This window comes from Myotis nattereri, assembly GCF_964212035.1.
Source record: "Myotis nattereri genome assembly, chromosome: 11".
Taxonomy (NCBI): domain Eukaryota; kingdom Metazoa; phylum Chordata; class Mammalia; order Chiroptera; family Vespertilionidae; genus Myotis; species Myotis nattereri.
This window is the reverse complement of record NC_138086.1, coordinates 41,664,983-41,683,559: the sequence shown is the minus strand read 5'-3', so window position 1 is coordinate 41,683,559 and position 18,577 is coordinate 41,664,983. Positions and strand designations below refer to the sequence as shown.

Genomic DNA, 18,577 nt, shown 5'->3' with positions numbered 1-18,577 from the left:
CTCTGATGTTGAGCATCTTTTCATGTGCTTCTTGCCCACCTGTATGTCCTCTTTGGAAAAAATGTCTAATCAAGTCCTCTGCTATTAATAGATTTGTTTGTTTTTCTGATATTTGGTTGTATAAATTCTTTACATATTTGGGTATTAACCACTTATTGGATGAATCATTTGCAAATGTCTTCTACCATTTGGTAGGTTGCCTTCTCAGTTTGTTGATGGTTTTCTTTGCTGTGCAAAAGCTTTTTAGTTTGATATAGTCCCAATTGTTTGTTTTTGCTTTAGTTTCCCTTGCCCGAGGAGACATATCCAAAAAGATATTGCTAAGAGTGATGTCAAAAGCTTATTCCCAATGTTTTCTTCTTGAATTTTTGTGGATTCAGATCTTATATTCAAGTATTTAACCCATTTTGAGTTTATTTTTGTATACGGTGTAAGATAGTGGTTCAGTTTCATTCTTTTGCATAACCAGTTTTGCCAACATTCTTTGTGAAGAGACTGTATTTTCCCCTTTGTTTACTCTTGCCTCCTTGGTTGTAGATTAGCTGTATGTGCCTGGGTTTATTTCTGGACTCTCTATTCCATTCCATTGATTTATTTGTCTGTTTTTTTGTGCCCACAGCATACTGTTTTGATTATTATGGTTTTGTAGTATAGTTTGAAATTGGGGAGCATAATACCTCCAGTTTTGTTCCTTCCCAATATTGCTTTCGCTATGCCAGGGTTTTTAGTGTATCTATACAGATTTTAAGATTATTTGTGCTAGATTATTTGCAAAATATGCCATTGGTGGTTTGATAAGGATTGCACTGAATTCGTATATAGCTTTGGGTAGCATAGTCAGTTTGACAATATTAATTCTTCCAATCCATGAGCTGCAACTCCTTGCCAGCCCTAGCAGGGGGGCAGGGTGGTTTTGCAATGGCTGGCACTTGCAGACTGTAGCGGAGCAGCAGGAGAAGGCTGAAGGTTCCAGGTCACCCTCCCCTTCCAGGGAGTGGGGACATGTTCCAAAATGACTCACTCTCTTGTCTGGTGTTAGCAAGGCAGTGGGGTAGTGCCCTGATCACTTGCCCACTGAGTTAGCAGGTCAGGTAGAGAGTGAATAACTGCATCCACCAGCCCCTCCGTCTCTCGGGAGCTTTTCAACTCCTGGAGAGTCAGTGGCTTTAGGTTAGCAAGTGAATCTCTTTCCCGTGTAGTCTGGGTGCTTTTTCAGCTGCTGTTTTATTGTTATTTTGTTTTGTTGTTTTTTTTGCTGGGTCTCAGGTCGAGTCCTTTAGGTGGGGAGTCTTAGTTTCCCATAGCACTTTGGGTCCCTCAGATATCAACATCAGCACCATGGGTCTTCTAAGTCAGGTGTTGTGAATATATTTTAACACTAACAAAATTGAATACAACTTAGATTACAACTCTGTAGACTAGAATAGTTTGAACACTTACAGATTTAAAAACGGATATCTGAAATTCTCAATTTATTCTCTCTCCTTTTTATGTATACTTCATGCAGTTACATTTTTTGGTATTTGACATATACATGTGGCATTATTTATGACTTTGTGGTTTATTTGAAACTGCAAGAGAATTAAGGAATAATAGAACGCTGGAGCTAATTTCTAATTTGATTATGATTTTAAAGATTTAATATCATGGTAAATTTTTCAGTAATATTAGTATTATAAGGCCATGATCACAGCACATAACTTAAAAGTCATCCAAGTCAGTAATACTTTGACTTTTCTGTCTTGGCAAATGCCTTCCTCCTAATCGTTCTAATCTAAAAGTAAAGTGTTGTTTTTTTAGAGCAGTGGTTCTCAACCTTGGCTGCACATTAGAATCACCTGGGAATCTTTTTAAAATCCTGATTTCTGGGCCTCACCCTCCGGAAATTCTGTTTCTTTGTTACTGATGTTGTGGCCCCACCCCATAACAAAGAAACAGAATTTCTGGAGGATGAGGCCCAGAAATCAGGATTTTGAAAAGATTCCCAGGTGATTCTAATGTGCAGCCAAGGTTGAGAACCACTGTTTTAGAGGATTTAGAATAATAATTAACTATACCGAGGATGGGATCTAATTAGAAATAGTACTAAAAACTTATTGGGGCTGAAGCCCGTTTGGCTCAGTGGATAAAGCGTCAACCTGCGGACTGAAAGGTCCCAGGTTCCATTCTGGTCAAGGGCATGTACCTGGGTTGCGGGCATATCCCCAGTAGGAGATGTGCAGGAGGCAGCTGATCGATGTTTCTCTCTCATCGATGTTCTAACTCTCTCTCTCCCTTCCTCTCTGTAAAAAATCAACAAAATATATTTTTTAAAAAAACCAAAAACTTATTGGGGCTGATGGGAGCTAGCTGAGGAAAGATTTCCCAATGTGTTTCTATGTAAACCTCAGTGACACTACTTTTCTGAATCAGAAAGATGAGTTTTTACATAAGAGATGATAACTAGTCATAGAAGACAAGATAATGATATTAAAGAAATCACTTGCAGACAATTCAAAGGTTAGTGCTATCTTTGACATCCTCAATATTTTTAACACAATAATTATGTTTACATCATAGGGGCTGACTGCCTGGGTCAGCAGATATTAACATGTAATAACAGCAACTATCATTTGAACAACCGCTAAGAGATAGGTTCTATGCTAGAGATTTATATTGTTTATTTAGTTCTCAAAACAATTCTGCATCATATTGGTTATCCTCATTGTACACATCAGAAAACTGATACATAGAAAGGTTAAGTCGCTTACTTAAACTAATGTAACTGGGGGCAGAAGTTAAACCCAGGTCAACTAGACTTAGAAGCTATGCTCTTTCCACTGCACAGTGCTAAGAGTGGTTGAAGAGATGGTTATGAATGCTCTAATTTGCTTTTCAGAAATTCTGTACGGAAGGCACACATCTATGGAATTACTTTTAGTATTTCACAAGCATTTATGTATTTTTCCTATGCCGGTTGTTTTCGATTTGGTGCCTATCTCATCGTGAATGGACATATGCTCTTCAGAGATGTTATTCTGTAAGTAATTCTTAAAATATTAAGAATATTCTATAGTAAGATTTTAATAGGTCTATGCAAAAGTTTAGAGAAGAAAAAACCCCTCTCTTGTTGTAAGATAAGTTTAGAGAGTAAACTACAGAAATCTGATCTAATCAAAACTACAAGGACAGTTTAATCACTGGAGTGGGCAAAAACTAACCAAGCTCATCGTAGACCAGAATTTTAGGAATAGATAGAACTCCAGACAGGAGGATAGCAAATTTTCTTATTGTATAACTAGAGGCCCGGTGCACGGGGGGGGGGGGGTCCCTCAGCCTCACCTGCACCCTCTTTAATCCGGGACCTCTCAGAGGATGTCCAACTGCTGGTTTAGGGTGGGATCAGGCCTAAGCCAGCAGTCAGACAACCCTCTCACAATCTGGAACCTCTGGCTCCTAACCGCCTGCCTGCCTGATTGCCCTAACTGCTCTCTATAGATGTAGGCAGATAGAAATCAGAATTAGAAAGTTGCTGGTGACCATAGACTGAAAACAGAGCGTTGAATAGCTTGCTCTTTATGGGCAGCCAAAGATGGCCTTGTCAAGGAGATGGGAATGCTTGCCTGAAGCCTGGCAAAGGCTCTGTCCCCTAACCAGACTTGGGATGACCTTGCCAACATTTGCCTTAGTCTCTCTCCTATTTTCTTGGTTTCCAAGACTAACCAGTGGTCTTTCTAATTGATACATTCCTCTTTTCAAAATATGCTAAATACATTCAATTAAGTTGCAGCCTAGTCTTGCCACAGGGACGCCATTCTTTTTTTAAGATTACTTGGCATATTTCTGCTCTGATGGGATGATTTTAAAGCACTAGTGAGGAACCATTAAAAAAAAAAAAGTCAAAACAAAGAAGGTGAAGTGTTTAAAAGCTGTTCTTTTCTTTTCATCCAAAATTGGAATAACTGTGAAAAAAAAATGCCTTCTGTCCTCTTTGGTGGAGGGATCCAACCACACAACAATCCAACCAGAAAGAAACCCAGTACCCTGGCTTCCCTCTCCTCCAGCCCTCCCACCCCCAGCTAGTCCCCTTCATTGCCAAACCCCAGACGCCAGAGAACAAGGAAAGCTGTTGGTGCAGTCCACGCAGGGTCAGCCTCTGACACACTGGGAAGGGACAACATAGACATGGGTAGAGAGTAGAAAGTGGTTTCGGAAGATCAAATGGAAATATGCAGCTCAGCTCTGGGGATGACAACTTGGAATATTTCTGCTGTCTAAAAAAATATCACTGAGAAAATTGGTCTTTTTTTGTTTCACTTTTTACCATCAAAATGTTAAATTCTGGATAATCAGAAGCCAGTTTTTTAATCTTCTGTGCTAAAGCTAGATTATAGGTGTATAGGAAAGCTAGGCAGCTACATGTGGGTTCATCACTCTTTGACAATTTAGTTTTTGGTAACCAAACTTACCAAGTATTTGAGAGCCTTGCTATACCCACCATTCCTGTCCCCGTGTAATTAAAACACATTTTAATATCCTAGCTGTAGAAGCTTGGTAGAAGAAAGAAGGTTTTACGTTTCCATTATTACTAGATAGAGGTTTTCTCCCTCTCCCCTTTCTCTGGGGGAACTCTGGTGCCAGAAGTAAATGGCTTTGTGGAGATGAAGGTCCTGGGAATCTTTGGCCCTTCATAAATGCAGTTATAATCCTTATCTGTCCTCTAAAGACTATTTACTTAGAAACGAGACCTTTAGCTTAGGACAGTTGTTTCAGGGTAGTATCAATAATTATTTTACTTCTAAGAGAAAAGCTATTTCTGGTAAAGGCTTGTTTTTCCTAATAAAAACTCTTTAACTCCAGTGGTCAGTATTGTTTGTGCGGGAGTCTAGCAGGAACCACACACTGGCAGTCAGGGCTGTAGATTCAAGAGGAAACATGACTGCTTGTCTGGCACTGACCAAGCCCCTTTATACGCTACTTCAGTTCCCTCAGCTCTAAAATGGGTATCCGTACTTATTAATATTCCTTGAGATTGCAAATCAGATTACGTTATAAGCCATTTCCAAAATGAGAAGAACTGTGGAAAGTTACAGGAACTCTAAGAAAGTAGAGGCTCCTAAGGAATAAAGAAACCCTCCATGGTGATCTGCCTCCCTGTGGATTTCGCTCCTTCGTTACTGGAATTTCACACGAATGTGTGCTCCCAGGACGAGGTGGGGTGAGGTGGGGTGGGGGCATGACTCAGGGAGTAAAAAAATATCTGTACCGGTGGGCAGTATGTCTGTGGACTTTTAAACATCATGGAGCTAATTATACAGGCTAATGTTTTAATCCCTCTTCTTCCGGTCTCTAGGGTGTTTTCAGCCATCGTGTTTGGCGCAGTGGCGCTAGGACACGCCAGCTCCTTTGCTCCAGACTATGCCAAAGCCAAGCTGTCGGCAGCCCACTTGTTCATGCTGTTTGAAAGACAGCCTGTGATTGACAGCTACAGCGAGGAAGGCCTGAGGCCTGTGAGTTCTCTGCTGCCTTATGCCGTGCTTGGTTAATTGTTTCCCCAAGGTCTGCTGTCTGCTCGGTTGTGGCCACAAGATAAAAATCTATAGTGATTACACTGACATTTATTTATCTTGGTGATATTTACAGATCTAGGATTTGGCCAACTTTCCTGGCATTTTAAAATTCCATAGGGAGTTTCAAGGATTCTGAAGTTTAGCACATCAAAAGTAAAAAAACAGAAAAAAAAGTCCAGATGTACCAGAACTGGCTAATTGTTATGAAAACTGTTAGGCACTTCTGCATGAAGGTATATCCATATAATTCTGTATGTGAATGCAATGAGCAATTTGGCTTTAGTCACATCTTGTAATGACTGAATTACAATTGGTAAGAAGGCCACCGTATTCACAGTGAGTCATCGTACACTTCGCTATTTCCAAAGTGAGCTCAAACTTGGATAGGAGGGTTCTTGGCACAACACGAGCTGCTGTACATTTTACTGCACAAGAAGCAGTGTGGGTAGAGAGATAGGGACTTGATCTTTCTGGGACTTTACCAGGTATTCATGTTCTGAGAAAATTGCTGTGTTGGTGAGTGAGAGAAAGAGGCTGCCAGGGCATGGGATGGGCTGCCCACCGAGCCTGCAGGTGGAAACTTCCCTAAATTCCCACACCTTTGAATCTTTGGCCACTGGCTTGGCTCCAGGCTCCCGATTGTCCCTTGAGAACGCTAAATATTTGTCTTAAATAAACCAGAAATGAGGGTTAGATAAGCACTATCTATGAAAGGACTATTTAATGTAACCTGTAGCCCATCTCCCATCTTCATTTTATGTAACAGTTTTCTGTCCGTATTAACGAGTGTTAGCCCTTGTACTGAATATGACTCTCATGTCTTTTTACTACAGCCTTTGGTCAAGTTTTCTTGAAAAAATACTGTTTATTACTATAATGATCAGACCGATTACAATAGCAACAATAAAACAATGTTTTTCAGGATAAGTTTGAAGGAAATGTGACATTTAATGAAGTCGTGTTCAACTACCCGACCCGGCCCGATGTGCCCGTGCTGCAGGGGCTGAGCCTGGAGGTGAAGAAGGGCCAGACGCTGGCCCTGGTGGGCAGCAGCGGCTGCGGGAAGAGCACGGTAGTCCAGCTGCTGGAGCGCTTCTACGACCCGGCGGCCGGCACCGTGGTACGTGCACTTTCTGACGTCAGTGACCTGACTGAAGGCAGTGTCTCAAGTGGCTAAACCAATATTCCCACAATGGAAAAACCTGAGTAAGACCCACAGTCCTATCGGATAGAATGACCACATTCTGTAAACCCGAAACTGGCACCCAGAGTCAAACGGATATTGGAACAGTCAGGTAGAACATCTGGAATTTAGTGAAGTTCTGAAAAGAGTGAATATGAAGGTGACCTCTACCTGCCAGCCTTATCCTCCTAAGTAAACCCTCAGTTCCTGGCTTATAAAGGAAAGCCCACGCTCCTGCCAGAGTGTGACGTAGGCTGCCAGGACAGGCCCGTGCCTGCTTCTTCCCTCCCCACCCACTTCTGCTTGCCTTCTCCAACCCTGCACTCCAGGCTCTCTGACTTTGGCCCTCCCCTTCAGCCCATTCGTGTTTGGCTTTCATCATTGATTTCCTGGTCTCCAGCTCTGGCTCTCTTCTCTAAGTGAAGCCTCGGCTCTGAGAGTGCCTGTCTCCTCCATCACCTTGGGTAGCACCCACTGACCTAGCCCTGGGAGCCCACCCCCATGTAGACAGTCACCGAAGGGTTAAACCTTGTTGTTTCTTTTTGGAAAACCTTATGCTTCCACCATTACAGTCACTCGGCAGTTGTGAACACAGGCAGACCAGCTCAGCACTGTGGCTACGCTGAGCTAATACTGTGGCGGGAATCTCTTCATTGAGGGGTCAAGACCAATGGAATCTGTGTCTGTTTCTTCTCTGGTGACTCCAGCCTTGCGGGAAGCTGCGTTGCAGTCACTACATCACAAAGCTGCTCTGGAAGCATCATGCCTCCTGCTTACAGCAAACAAAAAATAATCGAAACTGCCACCAACAAAACCATTCTCCCAAGGACACCGCCCCCTGACCTTGTACACTTCCTCTTGAACTTTTGTCCTTGGTGCTGTCAAAGAGAGAACAGTTAGTGCTCGTCGATCTCAGGGGAAAGAGAAGTAGAAGTAGGTTAGGAAGTAACCAGCTTTCAGAATCTGCATTTTGTTCTGGTGAATCTGCATTTTGTTCTGGTATGCCTGCTGGAGGGGGATAAAGTCAAGTTGAAAGGTTGGAGTGATTCCAGGGACAGCAGGTATGAGTAGAACACCTAATTTCAGGCTTCCTAAAGGCAGGGGATGGTACCCTTGCCTGAAGAAGAGCAGATAGGGACAGAGGAATATGAAGATAAGACCAAACGTGCTGTCATTTTGCCAGTTAGACCAAGAAAGGGACAGCATGATCATCATAAAAATCGTTTTGTTGGCTATGTTGGCCTCCAACAGTGTAAGTGTGTAGGGGCTCTGAGGCTTGGTATTTCATAAACTGCTGATGCCCACACGCACCCAAATCCTCCAGTTGGTTCATCTAGTAACTTACCGCCTAGTTCCTTTTTCTTTTCAAGCCTTTCTTATAATTTGTGGACTTTGGTTTTCAGCTGCTAGATGGTCAAGAGGCAAAGAAACTCAACATCCAATGGCTCAGAGCCCAGCTTGGGATCGTGTCCCAGGAGCCCATCCTGTTCGACTACAGCATTGCCGAGAACATCGCTTACGGAGACAACAGCAGGGTGGTGTCCCAGGATGAGATTGTGAGTGCAGCCAAAGCAGCCAATATACACCCTTTCATCGAGACCTTACCTCATGTAAGTTAACTGGTAACTTCTCAGGATGAAATCAGAATCAACTGCGCACTGTTTCCCTCCCCAACACACTTCCCAAAGTCAAACGCCACAGAATGTGTCTATTTACTAGCTCTCTGACCTTGGACAAGACATGGAACTTCACGATACCAAGTGTCCTGATGTCACGTCTACCTCATACAAATGTGGTGAGAAGCAAATAAGGTGATATTAAGTTAACGCACAATATTGCAGGTTGCGAAGTGGTGGCTGCATTCAGACCAAGGCCAAGTATCCCTGGTGATACTTTTTTTTTTTAATTAAGCACTTTATTTTGAGATAAGTATAGATTCACATGCAGTTGTAAGGAATCGGGGGATCTTATATACCTTTTACCTAGTTTCCTCCAAAGACAAAATGGCAAAACACCATGATATTGACATTGATACAATCCCTGGATCTCATTCACACTTTATCTTACGTGTACACATTTGTATATGTGTATATTTAGTTCTGGCAATTTTACTGCATTGCAGATTCATGTATCCACTATCAGTCAAGACACAGAACATTCTATCACAACAGAGATCCCTCATGTTGTCCTTTTATAGCACACTAGAGGCCCGATGCATGAAATTCATGCATGGGTAGGGTCCCTAAGCCTGGCCAGCAATCAGGGCCAATCTTCAGGGCGACTGGGCCCCTGCAAGCACCTGCCTTGGCTGGCCTGGGGCCTGTGGGCTGGGAGCAGCTCCTGCATTGAGTGTCTGTCCCTTGGTGGTCAGTATGCATCATAGCGACTGGTTGTTCCACAGGTCATTCAGCTGTTCAATTTGCATATTAGGCTTTTATTATATAGAATACCCCTCCTTCCCATTCTCACTCCCCCAGCCTCTGCAACCAGTAACTGTCCCTCATTTCTGTAACTTTCCACCTTTAGAACATTATATAAACTTACAGTATATAACCATTTGCCATTAGCTTTTCTTGGCCTAATTCCCTGAAGTTGTGTTCATCCCTTTTTTTGCTGAGTAGTATTCAGTTTACTGTAAACTGAACCAACTCAATTTTTACTTTTATCCATTCTGTATGTTTTTGGCTTAGAATGTTCTCTCAATATCAAGCTTACCAACTTTTCTACAAAAGTATAATTTATCTCCCCTTTCTCCTTCTCCCACCTTATCTCCACAATTTCTATTTCCCTCTGTGATCTTTCATAGCATGTTGCCTATACTACTCATTTGGTATTTAACTTGTATTGAATGCTGATTTTAATTCCTTCAGGGTAGGAATAAAGCCTGATTCATTTTTACACACTTCCCACAGTTCTGGGCATAACAGATACTCAGGAAATATTTGAGTGAATGAGTTTAAAAGAGAATAAACTGGATTCCTTGTTGGTCATCTGATTATATCAATTTTTAAAGAATTTTAAACCTTAGACATTAACATTTAACCTTCTTAGGACATCAGATGACATGATGATAATGGTAGGAATTTGAGAATTTGTTGCAGAATACCACTGAGAATTAAGGTCACTCGTTTTCTATTTGGATTTTGAAAACAAACTTTCTGTTAAATGTAAAAAAACATTAAATGGACAACTATGTAGCTGTTGCAGAAACTTTTTATTGATTCCAAATTATTTTTCCATATAAGTAGTACTGTCATATGTTAAGTAAAAGTTTACTCATTATAACATTAGTAATTTTGCTGGGTTAGGACCTTAATTAATTTTGTTGACCGACTTGCAGAAATATGACACAAAAGTGGGAGATAAGGGGACTCAGCTCTCAGGAGGTCAAAAACAGAGGATTGCGATTGCCCGGGCCCTCATCAGACAACCTCGGATCCTGCTGTTGGATGAAGCTACATCCGCTCTGGACACTGAAAGTGAAAAAGTATGGCCTTCCACCTCACATCCCATTTAATTTGTAAAACAGGTTTTTGTGCTATTAGCCATGAAAAAAAATAATATGCAAGCACAGAAAAAAGTAAATAGAAATTTAGACAGTGGTTATTTTGAGGTAGAATATTTTCTTATTCCTTTCATTATTTTCCAATTTTTCTAAAATGATCATGTATTTTAGAAACACACTAAAAGTAAAGCATTCAAAAGAAAAGGCTGCATAAATCATTTTAGCATATTAATTCTAATGGAAAACAATACTCAATAAAAGGGAACTAGTTAAGTAATATATTTTGTGACTAGTTAGAAATTTTAACTACTTGTGAAGATTATAGTGACAATCCATTTTTATTATAATTGAAAAGAACATAACTGTAATGTCAAGTTATATTAATATACAGGTATAAAGGCAAATATTCAAAGAGATAAGAAATGAAAGAAATTTTCTTGCTTGGATGGTAACATTTTTTAATTTCCTTTAATGCTAACACCTATTTATATAATTAAGGTAAGACTTCTGATCTGATTTATTAATAGATTGTCCAAGAAGCCCTGGACAAAGCCAGAGAAGGCCGCACCTGCATTGTGATCGCCCACCGCCTGTCCACCATCCAGAACGCAGACCTGATAGTGGTGTTTCAGAACGGCAAGATCAGGGAGCACGGCACCCATCAGCAGCTGCTTGCGCAGAAGGGCATCTACTTCTCCATGGTCAGCGTCCAGTCTGGGACGCAGAACTCATGAACTCTTGTTACCGTGTATCTTAAAAAATAAACTCAAATCATTCTACAACTTTTGCTGACTTGCAAAAGAAGTTTCTAAGTCATCGTAAAATACAGGTACATCCAATCGGGGGTTTGCTATTACAACATTTGAAATTTTGGAGTTATAAATCATCAAGACACATTTCTTGATGAAATATGTTAACAGCTTAGCTCTTCCTGAGTTTTCAGAAACATACGGGGGGGAAAAAAAGAGCAAAGTTCAGGTATATAAAGCTGTAGAATTAGTAGAAGCCACAGACATAGGGACAATTATTATGGTCCTGAACAGTTGGGTAGATGGATGTTTTGAGAACATTTTCCCCAAGTACAAAGAAAATATAAATTGTTCAGAAGCCTACTCTCTCCCTTGGTAGGTTTCCAAATTATTCTACTGGGCACTAATTTTTAAAAATGAATGTATCCCCAGCTTTAGGACAGTCCAAGAGAAGATACAATTTCCCTCAGACAAGGTAACTCTGCAGGCACACATTTATTCTGTAAAGCAAAAAGAGGTATCATTAAGTATTTCTTTTAAAGAAATGTTTAAACTCATGAATAATTATTGTACATATATCAGTACAATTTGTAACACTGGAAATATCAATAAAATTCTTTTTCTATAACAACTGTATTACTTTTTCCAAATAATACTAATATTCCCAGGATGTGAACCCACTTCTCCTAACAAGAAGGAAATATATTTAGATATGAAGGGCTAACAGAAATATTTCAGGCAACCCTTGGAAACTAACCACATTGAAATGTTTTTTTCCACAGTTTACCTCAGCAAAATCAATTATTTAGATCGTTATTCAAACCAAATTCTTCTACCTGTAATAAACCATATACTGTATTACCGAAGATGTTTCAAATGTGACCATGTGTATCACTAGACAATTTCAGATTAAGAGGAGAACGGGGTAAGGGGCATTAGCACAGTGACTCAATGTGAGCAGAAGTCAACTTACTCTTGTGTAATTATTCCCAAAGTTGCCTGATGAGGATAATGGGGCATCTGCCCTGGAAATGGACTCAGTAGGTCTGGGTTGAGGCCCAAGAATCTGTCTGGAGAGAGTATTCCAGGTGATTTTTAACTTGAGGCAATGTAGGGAAACGTGTTAAAGCAGGAGTAAGGAGAGGCTCCTCTCTAGGAGGTGACCCATTGCTAAAATACTATTTAGATAATATTTTAAAACAATACACCAAATGACTAAAGTGCCTGGAAATTTAGTCTACAAAATTGTACGAGTGAGGAAAAGGTCCAGAGTTCATAGAAGCCAACTCTGAATTTTTTCACAAAGAAATACACCAGACTTACCAAATTCAGAACATAGGAAAATGTAAGAACAAAAAGGACATCCAACCAATCTATTAAATCTATTGTCATTTTTATGTGACAGATTGCTACCACTGTCATGTCCCCTCTTGTGTCTATTTACATTTTTTATAAGAGGGTCTCATTTATTTTTTATTTTTTAATATTTTTATTGATTTCAGAAAGGGAGAGAGAAAACATCGATGAGAGAGAATCATTGATCAGCTGCCTCCTGCAAGCCCCCTGCTGGGTATCGAGCCTGCAACCCGGGCATGTGCCCTTGACCAGAAATCGAAACCAGGACCCTGCAACTTCTACCTTTCCCCTTTAGAACACCCACTGCCAAGTATAGAAATCCAGTTAAAATACTGAATGATCAGACAGCACGTGGAGAGCCCCAGACAGTGGGTAAGGCCATCTCAGACTTACCAGCCACAGCCAGCAGCTGCATTCATGACATCGAACCTGGGACTCTTCAGTCCACAGACCAATGCTCTATCCAATCAGCCAAACCAGCTAGGGCTTTACTTATATTCTTAAAGTCATTTATGAAATTGACTTTGCTGCTCCTCTTAATCCAAAGGTGAGACTTTTCCCCTGACCCCTTAAATCTGGACTGTCCTTGTTACTTGTTTTAACCAACAGAATGCAAAAGATGTGACATCGTATGACTTCAGAGCCTAGACCACAAGAGGCCCTGCAACTTCTACCTTTCCCCTTTAGAACACCCACTGCCAAGTACAGAAATCCAGTTAAAATACCGAATGATCAGATAGCACGTGGAGAGAGCCCCAGCCACCAGTCCCCAGAGAGTGGGTAAAGCCATCTCAGACTTACCAGCCACAGTCCAGCAGCCGCATCCATGACTCAGGCAAGACAGAAGCAGACCTCCAAATGGGCACCGTCAACTGACACAGTTGTGAGGAATAATACGTTGTCGGAAGCAGGAAGTTCAGGGTGGATTATTACACAACAATTTATAACAGGTCAGAAAGTATAAGGTCAAACAGGAATGAACCACTTATTCAAACACAAGAAGCTATATGATTTTGAGTTTTATTTTCTGAGGGGAGAAACTACAAAATTGAACAGAAGAGAAAAAAAAACAACCACTAAAATCCTGAGAATCTGATTCAATATTTAATCCTTGTAGTCATTAATTATGATACCTAATTTTAAATATAAGTGCTTTAATTTTATATTCACAAACTAATGACAATATACTAAAATGAATTTTGTTAGGGGTTTTTTAATAAGTGTCAGAGGGTAGAAACCTCCCTACTACAACTTACTTTTTGTCTGTTCAACAGAAACTTTTTTTTTTAATCCTCATCAGGAGATATGCTCATTGATTTCAGAGAGAGGGAGAGGGGGGAAGGGAGAGAATTAGGGAGAAATATTGATGTGAGAGAGAACATTGATCGGCTGCCTTGCATACATGTCCCGATCAGGGACCAAACCCACAACCTAGGTATGCGCTCTGCCCAGGAATTGAACCCACAGCTTTTCAGTGCACGGGATGACACTCCAATCAACTGAGCCACCCTGGCCAGGTCAGCAGAAACTATTTTTGTTAATCACCATTAACTTGTGCTGGGGTCCAACCCCAGCAGGTCCAGTGGTCCCCAAAGGTGTGGACGGAGTCGGCGAAGAAGGAATGACACGGAGGCAGCCTTCTGGTGATCATCATAGCCAGGTTCCTCTAGCCAGGATCTCCAGCCAAGTTCTGTCTAGGATCTCCAGCTAGGTTCTGTGTCCATGCTCTCTCGCTAGGTTCTCCAGCCAGGTTCTGTAGCCATGTTCCCTCACTAGGTTCTCCAGCCAGGTTCAGTCACCAGGTTCTAGTCAGGTTCTCTTGCCATGTTCTCTCCAGGTTCTGTCTCTAGGTTCTTCAGCCAAGTTGTCTCACTAGGTTCTGTCTCTAGGTTCTGTGGCCAGTTTCTGTCCAGGATCTTTTGCCATGTTCTCTCCAGAGAAGTTCTTCTGTCTCTAGGTTCTGTGTAGGTTCTGTGTCTAGGTTCTATGTCCTGTTGTCTTGTTACATCTGTATTTATACCAGTTGATTCCAATCCTATCAATCTCTATTCCAAAGGTTAGGGCGTTTCTTATCTCCATTCCAGGGAGTAAAGATTATGTAGCTTAAGCATGATTGTTCGTAGTTAAAGTGATTAATTACCTGCCTGGCACTTAGTTAAGGGGTTTTATTCCCTCCCTAACTTCAGGGGAAAATCCCTACCAGGGGAAACAACTTTTCTCAGAGAGGTGACCTTGGTTAAAACACATAGTGCCAAGAAGGTGAGCAAACATATTAAGAACAGTATGCCATATATGCCAGGTCCCTTGAAACAGCAAGGATGGACTGGCTCCCGGCAAACTTGTAGTGGTCTTTCCCAAATATAACAAGCTTGTATCCCTGTGGTGAAATGTGAAAGACACTGATTTCAGGGAAATTAGCATCCAACCAGGTATCTCATACCCTTTGGCAATTAGAAAATGTTAAAGTGCCTGAAAGATAGACTCCATAACAGTGATTTCCAACCAGTGTGTCGTGGCATTTTTAATAACTGACTAGTAAGGGACACTGACCTCTTTTCCCCTAGATTGTCAAAAAAAAAAAAGTGACAACAGCAAACAGAATAGCTGTCCAGGGTGAATGAATCAAAATTATACCTATTTTTTGGTCATATTGGCCAAAAATACATTTTTTGATGTGCCATCAGATGAAAAAAGTTGAAAATCACTGCTCTACCATGATGTTCAGAGAAGGAATTTATAACCTTTACAGGTATCAATAAAAATATTTAAAAGTTAAAATTAGAGTTGCATTGTTAAATTTTGTAGAATTGCATTGTTGAGGCTTAAACTTTGCATAGTTCTATAATCACTATATTAAAATTTGCATTGCTGCTGCATCAGAGGAAGCTTAAAAATATTTCTACTTTGTATGCCAGTATAGGTTTAGAGAGCATGATTCTATTAATTTCTACATTTCCTTCAAGTTGACCCTCCTCCTTACCTCCCCTCAGCAACCCACTCCCAGCACCCAGTTTACATGGTCTAACTGGTAAGTGCTTAGTGCATAGTGAGTCTCTAGAGATGAGCGGAGTTCATCAGCTGCATCATATCCTGGAAAGCATGGAAAATCAGCTGAACCAGCTTCTCTGCGTCAGTCTCCGCACAGGATTTCCAGGCTGAGCAGGCCACCACAAACCTGCAAAGAACAAGTCATAAACAATGAAGTACAAGGCGAAAATCACAACCCCGAAAAGCTCCCCATGGCTGGCTGCTAGCGTGTGAAGCGCGACTTCCGCCTGGCAGGAGGTACATGGAAGCTGACGCATGGAAAGTACAGGCTTCGTTACACATAATGCTGGGAACACCGAATGCGCTACGTAACTGATGACTAAGGACAAAGGGGGACAATACACGAGCCAGAACTCCCAGTGCTTGGAGTGTTATAGAAACACCCACCTCTCCCCTAAAACAGACCTTCCTGCACGTGCTCTGAATGGAATGAGGTGGAATACGAATTCATGCCATTGTTTGCAATAAAACCTGAACTTTTAAAAAATATGTATTTTATTGATTTTTTACAGAGAGGAAGGGAGAGGGATAGAGAGTAAGAAACATTGATGAGAGAGAAACATCGATCAACTGCCTTCTGCACACCTCCTACTGGGGATGTGCCCGCAACCAAGGCACATGCCCTTGACCAGTATCGAACCTGGGACCTTTCAGTCCGCAGGCCGACACTCTATCTACTGAGCCAAACTGGTTAGGGCAAACCTGAACTATTTTAAAGAAGAATACAGGACCTGAAAAGAGTAATAAATAAATAAATAAATTAATTAATTAATTAAAATAAAATAAAATAGAGAAATATAAGGGGGGCGGGGGGGGGCAGGGAGCTACTTCTAGGAAAGCCAGAGAGAAACTCTCTTGGGACCATCTTCCACATATCTCCTCGGTCCTCCTGATGAAAAAAATTCCCCGTCTGGCAAGGGGTAGAGTGGCCCTGGAAGTTCAAGCACATAGGAAATGTGCTTAAAGCAGAAACTGGGCTACTGACCGACTCTCTTGGAATTGGCCTTCTCCTTTCCAGATACTCAAATTTATTCTAGAAAAACATACGTTAAGCTCAAGGTAAAACCAAAATGTTGTGCAATGTAAAGCCGTGGACAACCGTGCAATTTTCACAACACTATAAAGAGACAGCAGTATATATCTTTGACATGTGCTTTAGTTCAGCAGAATGAAGTAAAAACATGCTCTGGCCAGGATAACATGATGAGACTAATATCCAAGGGATTATATTTGCTCGAAGACACACAGGAACCTACAGAAAGCCCTGCCTGTTTTCACCCAGTGGTTTCGCATAACTTGTCATTTTCCAGCTACACTGCATGTAATTATCAAAGTTAGCAACATCTAAATATATTCCTTTGCAGCAAAGATCAACAATTCCTATTTAAATGTCAAATTTCTCAGAAATTCTGTTATCTTTCTAAATTATAGAAAGAAATAACTATCTTCACAAAAAAAATGTACACAGATGCCAGTAACAAAGAAAAAATGGCTTGTTCATCAGAATTATTTTTGTTGTTTTTCCCTATAAATTGGTAAAGAATGTTTTAGAATGCTTAGAGTTGGTAATGATGTGATGAAATAAGGAAGGATATATTATTATTATTTGTAATAACGAAACACTTGAAATTGTACGTTAAGAGGTTAAATTATGGTAATCCTTAAAACTAGACATTATTCAACCATTAAAATTGCTCAAAGAATAGTCTATGCATTGGTAATTGCTTTAAATAATATTAAATGAATAAAATTCACACAAAGGACATGAAAATATTTATAATACAATCTACAATTTTCATTATTGTACAGAATTTTTATACTGAGCATGTAGTACATTTAAAATAAGATGCTATTTCAAAAATAAACCCATTTTCTTTAAGTCATACCATTTTCACACTTAACAATCAATGAGAAAACCCTTCCAGACAGTTTACATGCATTTTCCATCTGCAGTGCCACCAAGCCGGCTCACTTCTTAGTTGCGTGCTGAATGCAGCTACATTATTATAATTTTTTTCTGAGTTGCTCCGGTATGCAGCTCTCAGGCGTGCATCCGTGTTGAGCAGGGACTTCTTTGTTGAATTACAGGTGGTTGTTTTGTTGAAATGTCAGGGGGAGAGGATAGGCACACCCTCACCCCGCCACTCCTCGGCCGTCACTCGCGACATTATTTTTTATAAGCTCCCCAGGCTCGGAAAGGTCCCTGTGAAGAGCCTGCCAGGCTGTGAACAGGACCTTCAAGCCTGTCTGTCAATTCCATGTGTCCTTCTTTCCCACCTCTCTCTCCCCTACCAGGCTTTAATATTTTCTTTCTTATTCTGTCCACAAACTTAACTCAAACTCCAGAAACCCAAATGAAATACACAATCAATGCCTCAGTGGTAAAAAAAATAAATAAATAAAATAAAATAAAATTACCCATTAACAAGTGGCAGGTGATAAAACAATTGGAATCACAGTGTAGGCGAGACATTCAAACAACAAACGTGACAGCTTTCTTACTCTACAGCAGGGGTCCTCAAAACTACGGCCTGCGGGCCACATGCAAATATAAATATTGTATTTGTTCCCGTTTTGTTTTTTTACTTCAAAATAAGATATGTGCAGTGTGCATAGGAATTTGTTCATAGTTGTTTTTTTAAACTATAGTCTGGCCCTCCAACGGTCTGAGGGACAGTGAACTGGCCCCCCGTTTAAAAAGTTTGAGGACCCCTGCTCTACAGCACAGGAAGAATCAGCAGAGTGCCTCACCTGTCGTCTCTGATGTGGTAGAACACCCCGTAGCCGCTGTGTACCATGGGCACCACCACTCCCTGGACCCTTAGGTAACCAACCAGGCTTGTCGAGAGAACAAAGTTTCCACCTCCTCCACTGCAGCGCAAAGGAAAGAGATTACATGAGGCTACAGAAGCTCACACGGTTTCTGAAGAGCTTTCAACATGGGGGTGGGGGTAGGGGTGGGGATGGGGGTGGGGAGGTGGTAAAGTGGTTCTGGAAGCTCAAGGACATAGGAAATGTGCTCAGAGCAGAACCCGGGCTACCGACCGACTCTCTTGGAATTGGTCTTCTCCTTTCCAGACACTCAAATTTATTCCAGCAAAACATACATTAAGCTCAAGGTAAAACCAAAATGTTGTGCAATGTAAAGCCGTGGACAACCGCGCAACATAAAGCACTACATTCTATT

The 18,577-nt window shown here is 41.0% G+C and overlaps 2 protein-coding genes across 2 annotated transcripts in view; one reads left to right on the top strand and one right to left on the bottom strand.

Moving 5' to 3' along the window:
* The window catches only part of ABCB4 (ATP binding cassette subfamily B member 4), a 66,989-nt gene extending 55,377 nt beyond the window's left edge, over positions 1–11,612 (top strand). Inside the window, exons 23-28 of the mRNA XM_081102569.1 lie at positions 2,879–3,019; positions 5,333–5,489; positions 6,472–6,669; positions 8,136–8,342; positions 10,073–10,219; positions 10,765–11,612. Coding sequence (XP_080958695.1) covers positions 2,879–3,019; positions 5,333–5,489; positions 6,472–6,669; positions 8,136–8,342; positions 10,073–10,219; positions 10,765–10,971 — 1,057 coding nt within the window. The 3' untranslated portion in view covers positions 10,972–11,612. The remainder of the gene's footprint in view (positions 1–2,878; positions 3,020–5,332; positions 5,490–6,471; positions 6,670–8,135; positions 8,343–10,072; positions 10,220–10,764) is intronic.
* Positions 11,613–13,342: 1,730 nt separating this feature from the next.
* Positions 13,343–18,577, bottom strand: part of CROT (carnitine O-octanoyltransferase) — a 48,100-nt gene continuing 42,865 nt past the window's right edge. The window contains exons 17-18 of the mRNA XM_081102570.1: positions 18,142–18,261; positions 13,343–15,517 (exon numbers count right to left, since the gene is read on the bottom strand). Coding sequence (XP_080958696.1) covers positions 15,397–15,517; positions 18,142–18,261 — 241 coding nt within the window. The 3' untranslated portion in view covers positions 13,343–15,396. The remainder of the gene's footprint in view (positions 15,518–18,141; positions 18,262–18,577) is intronic.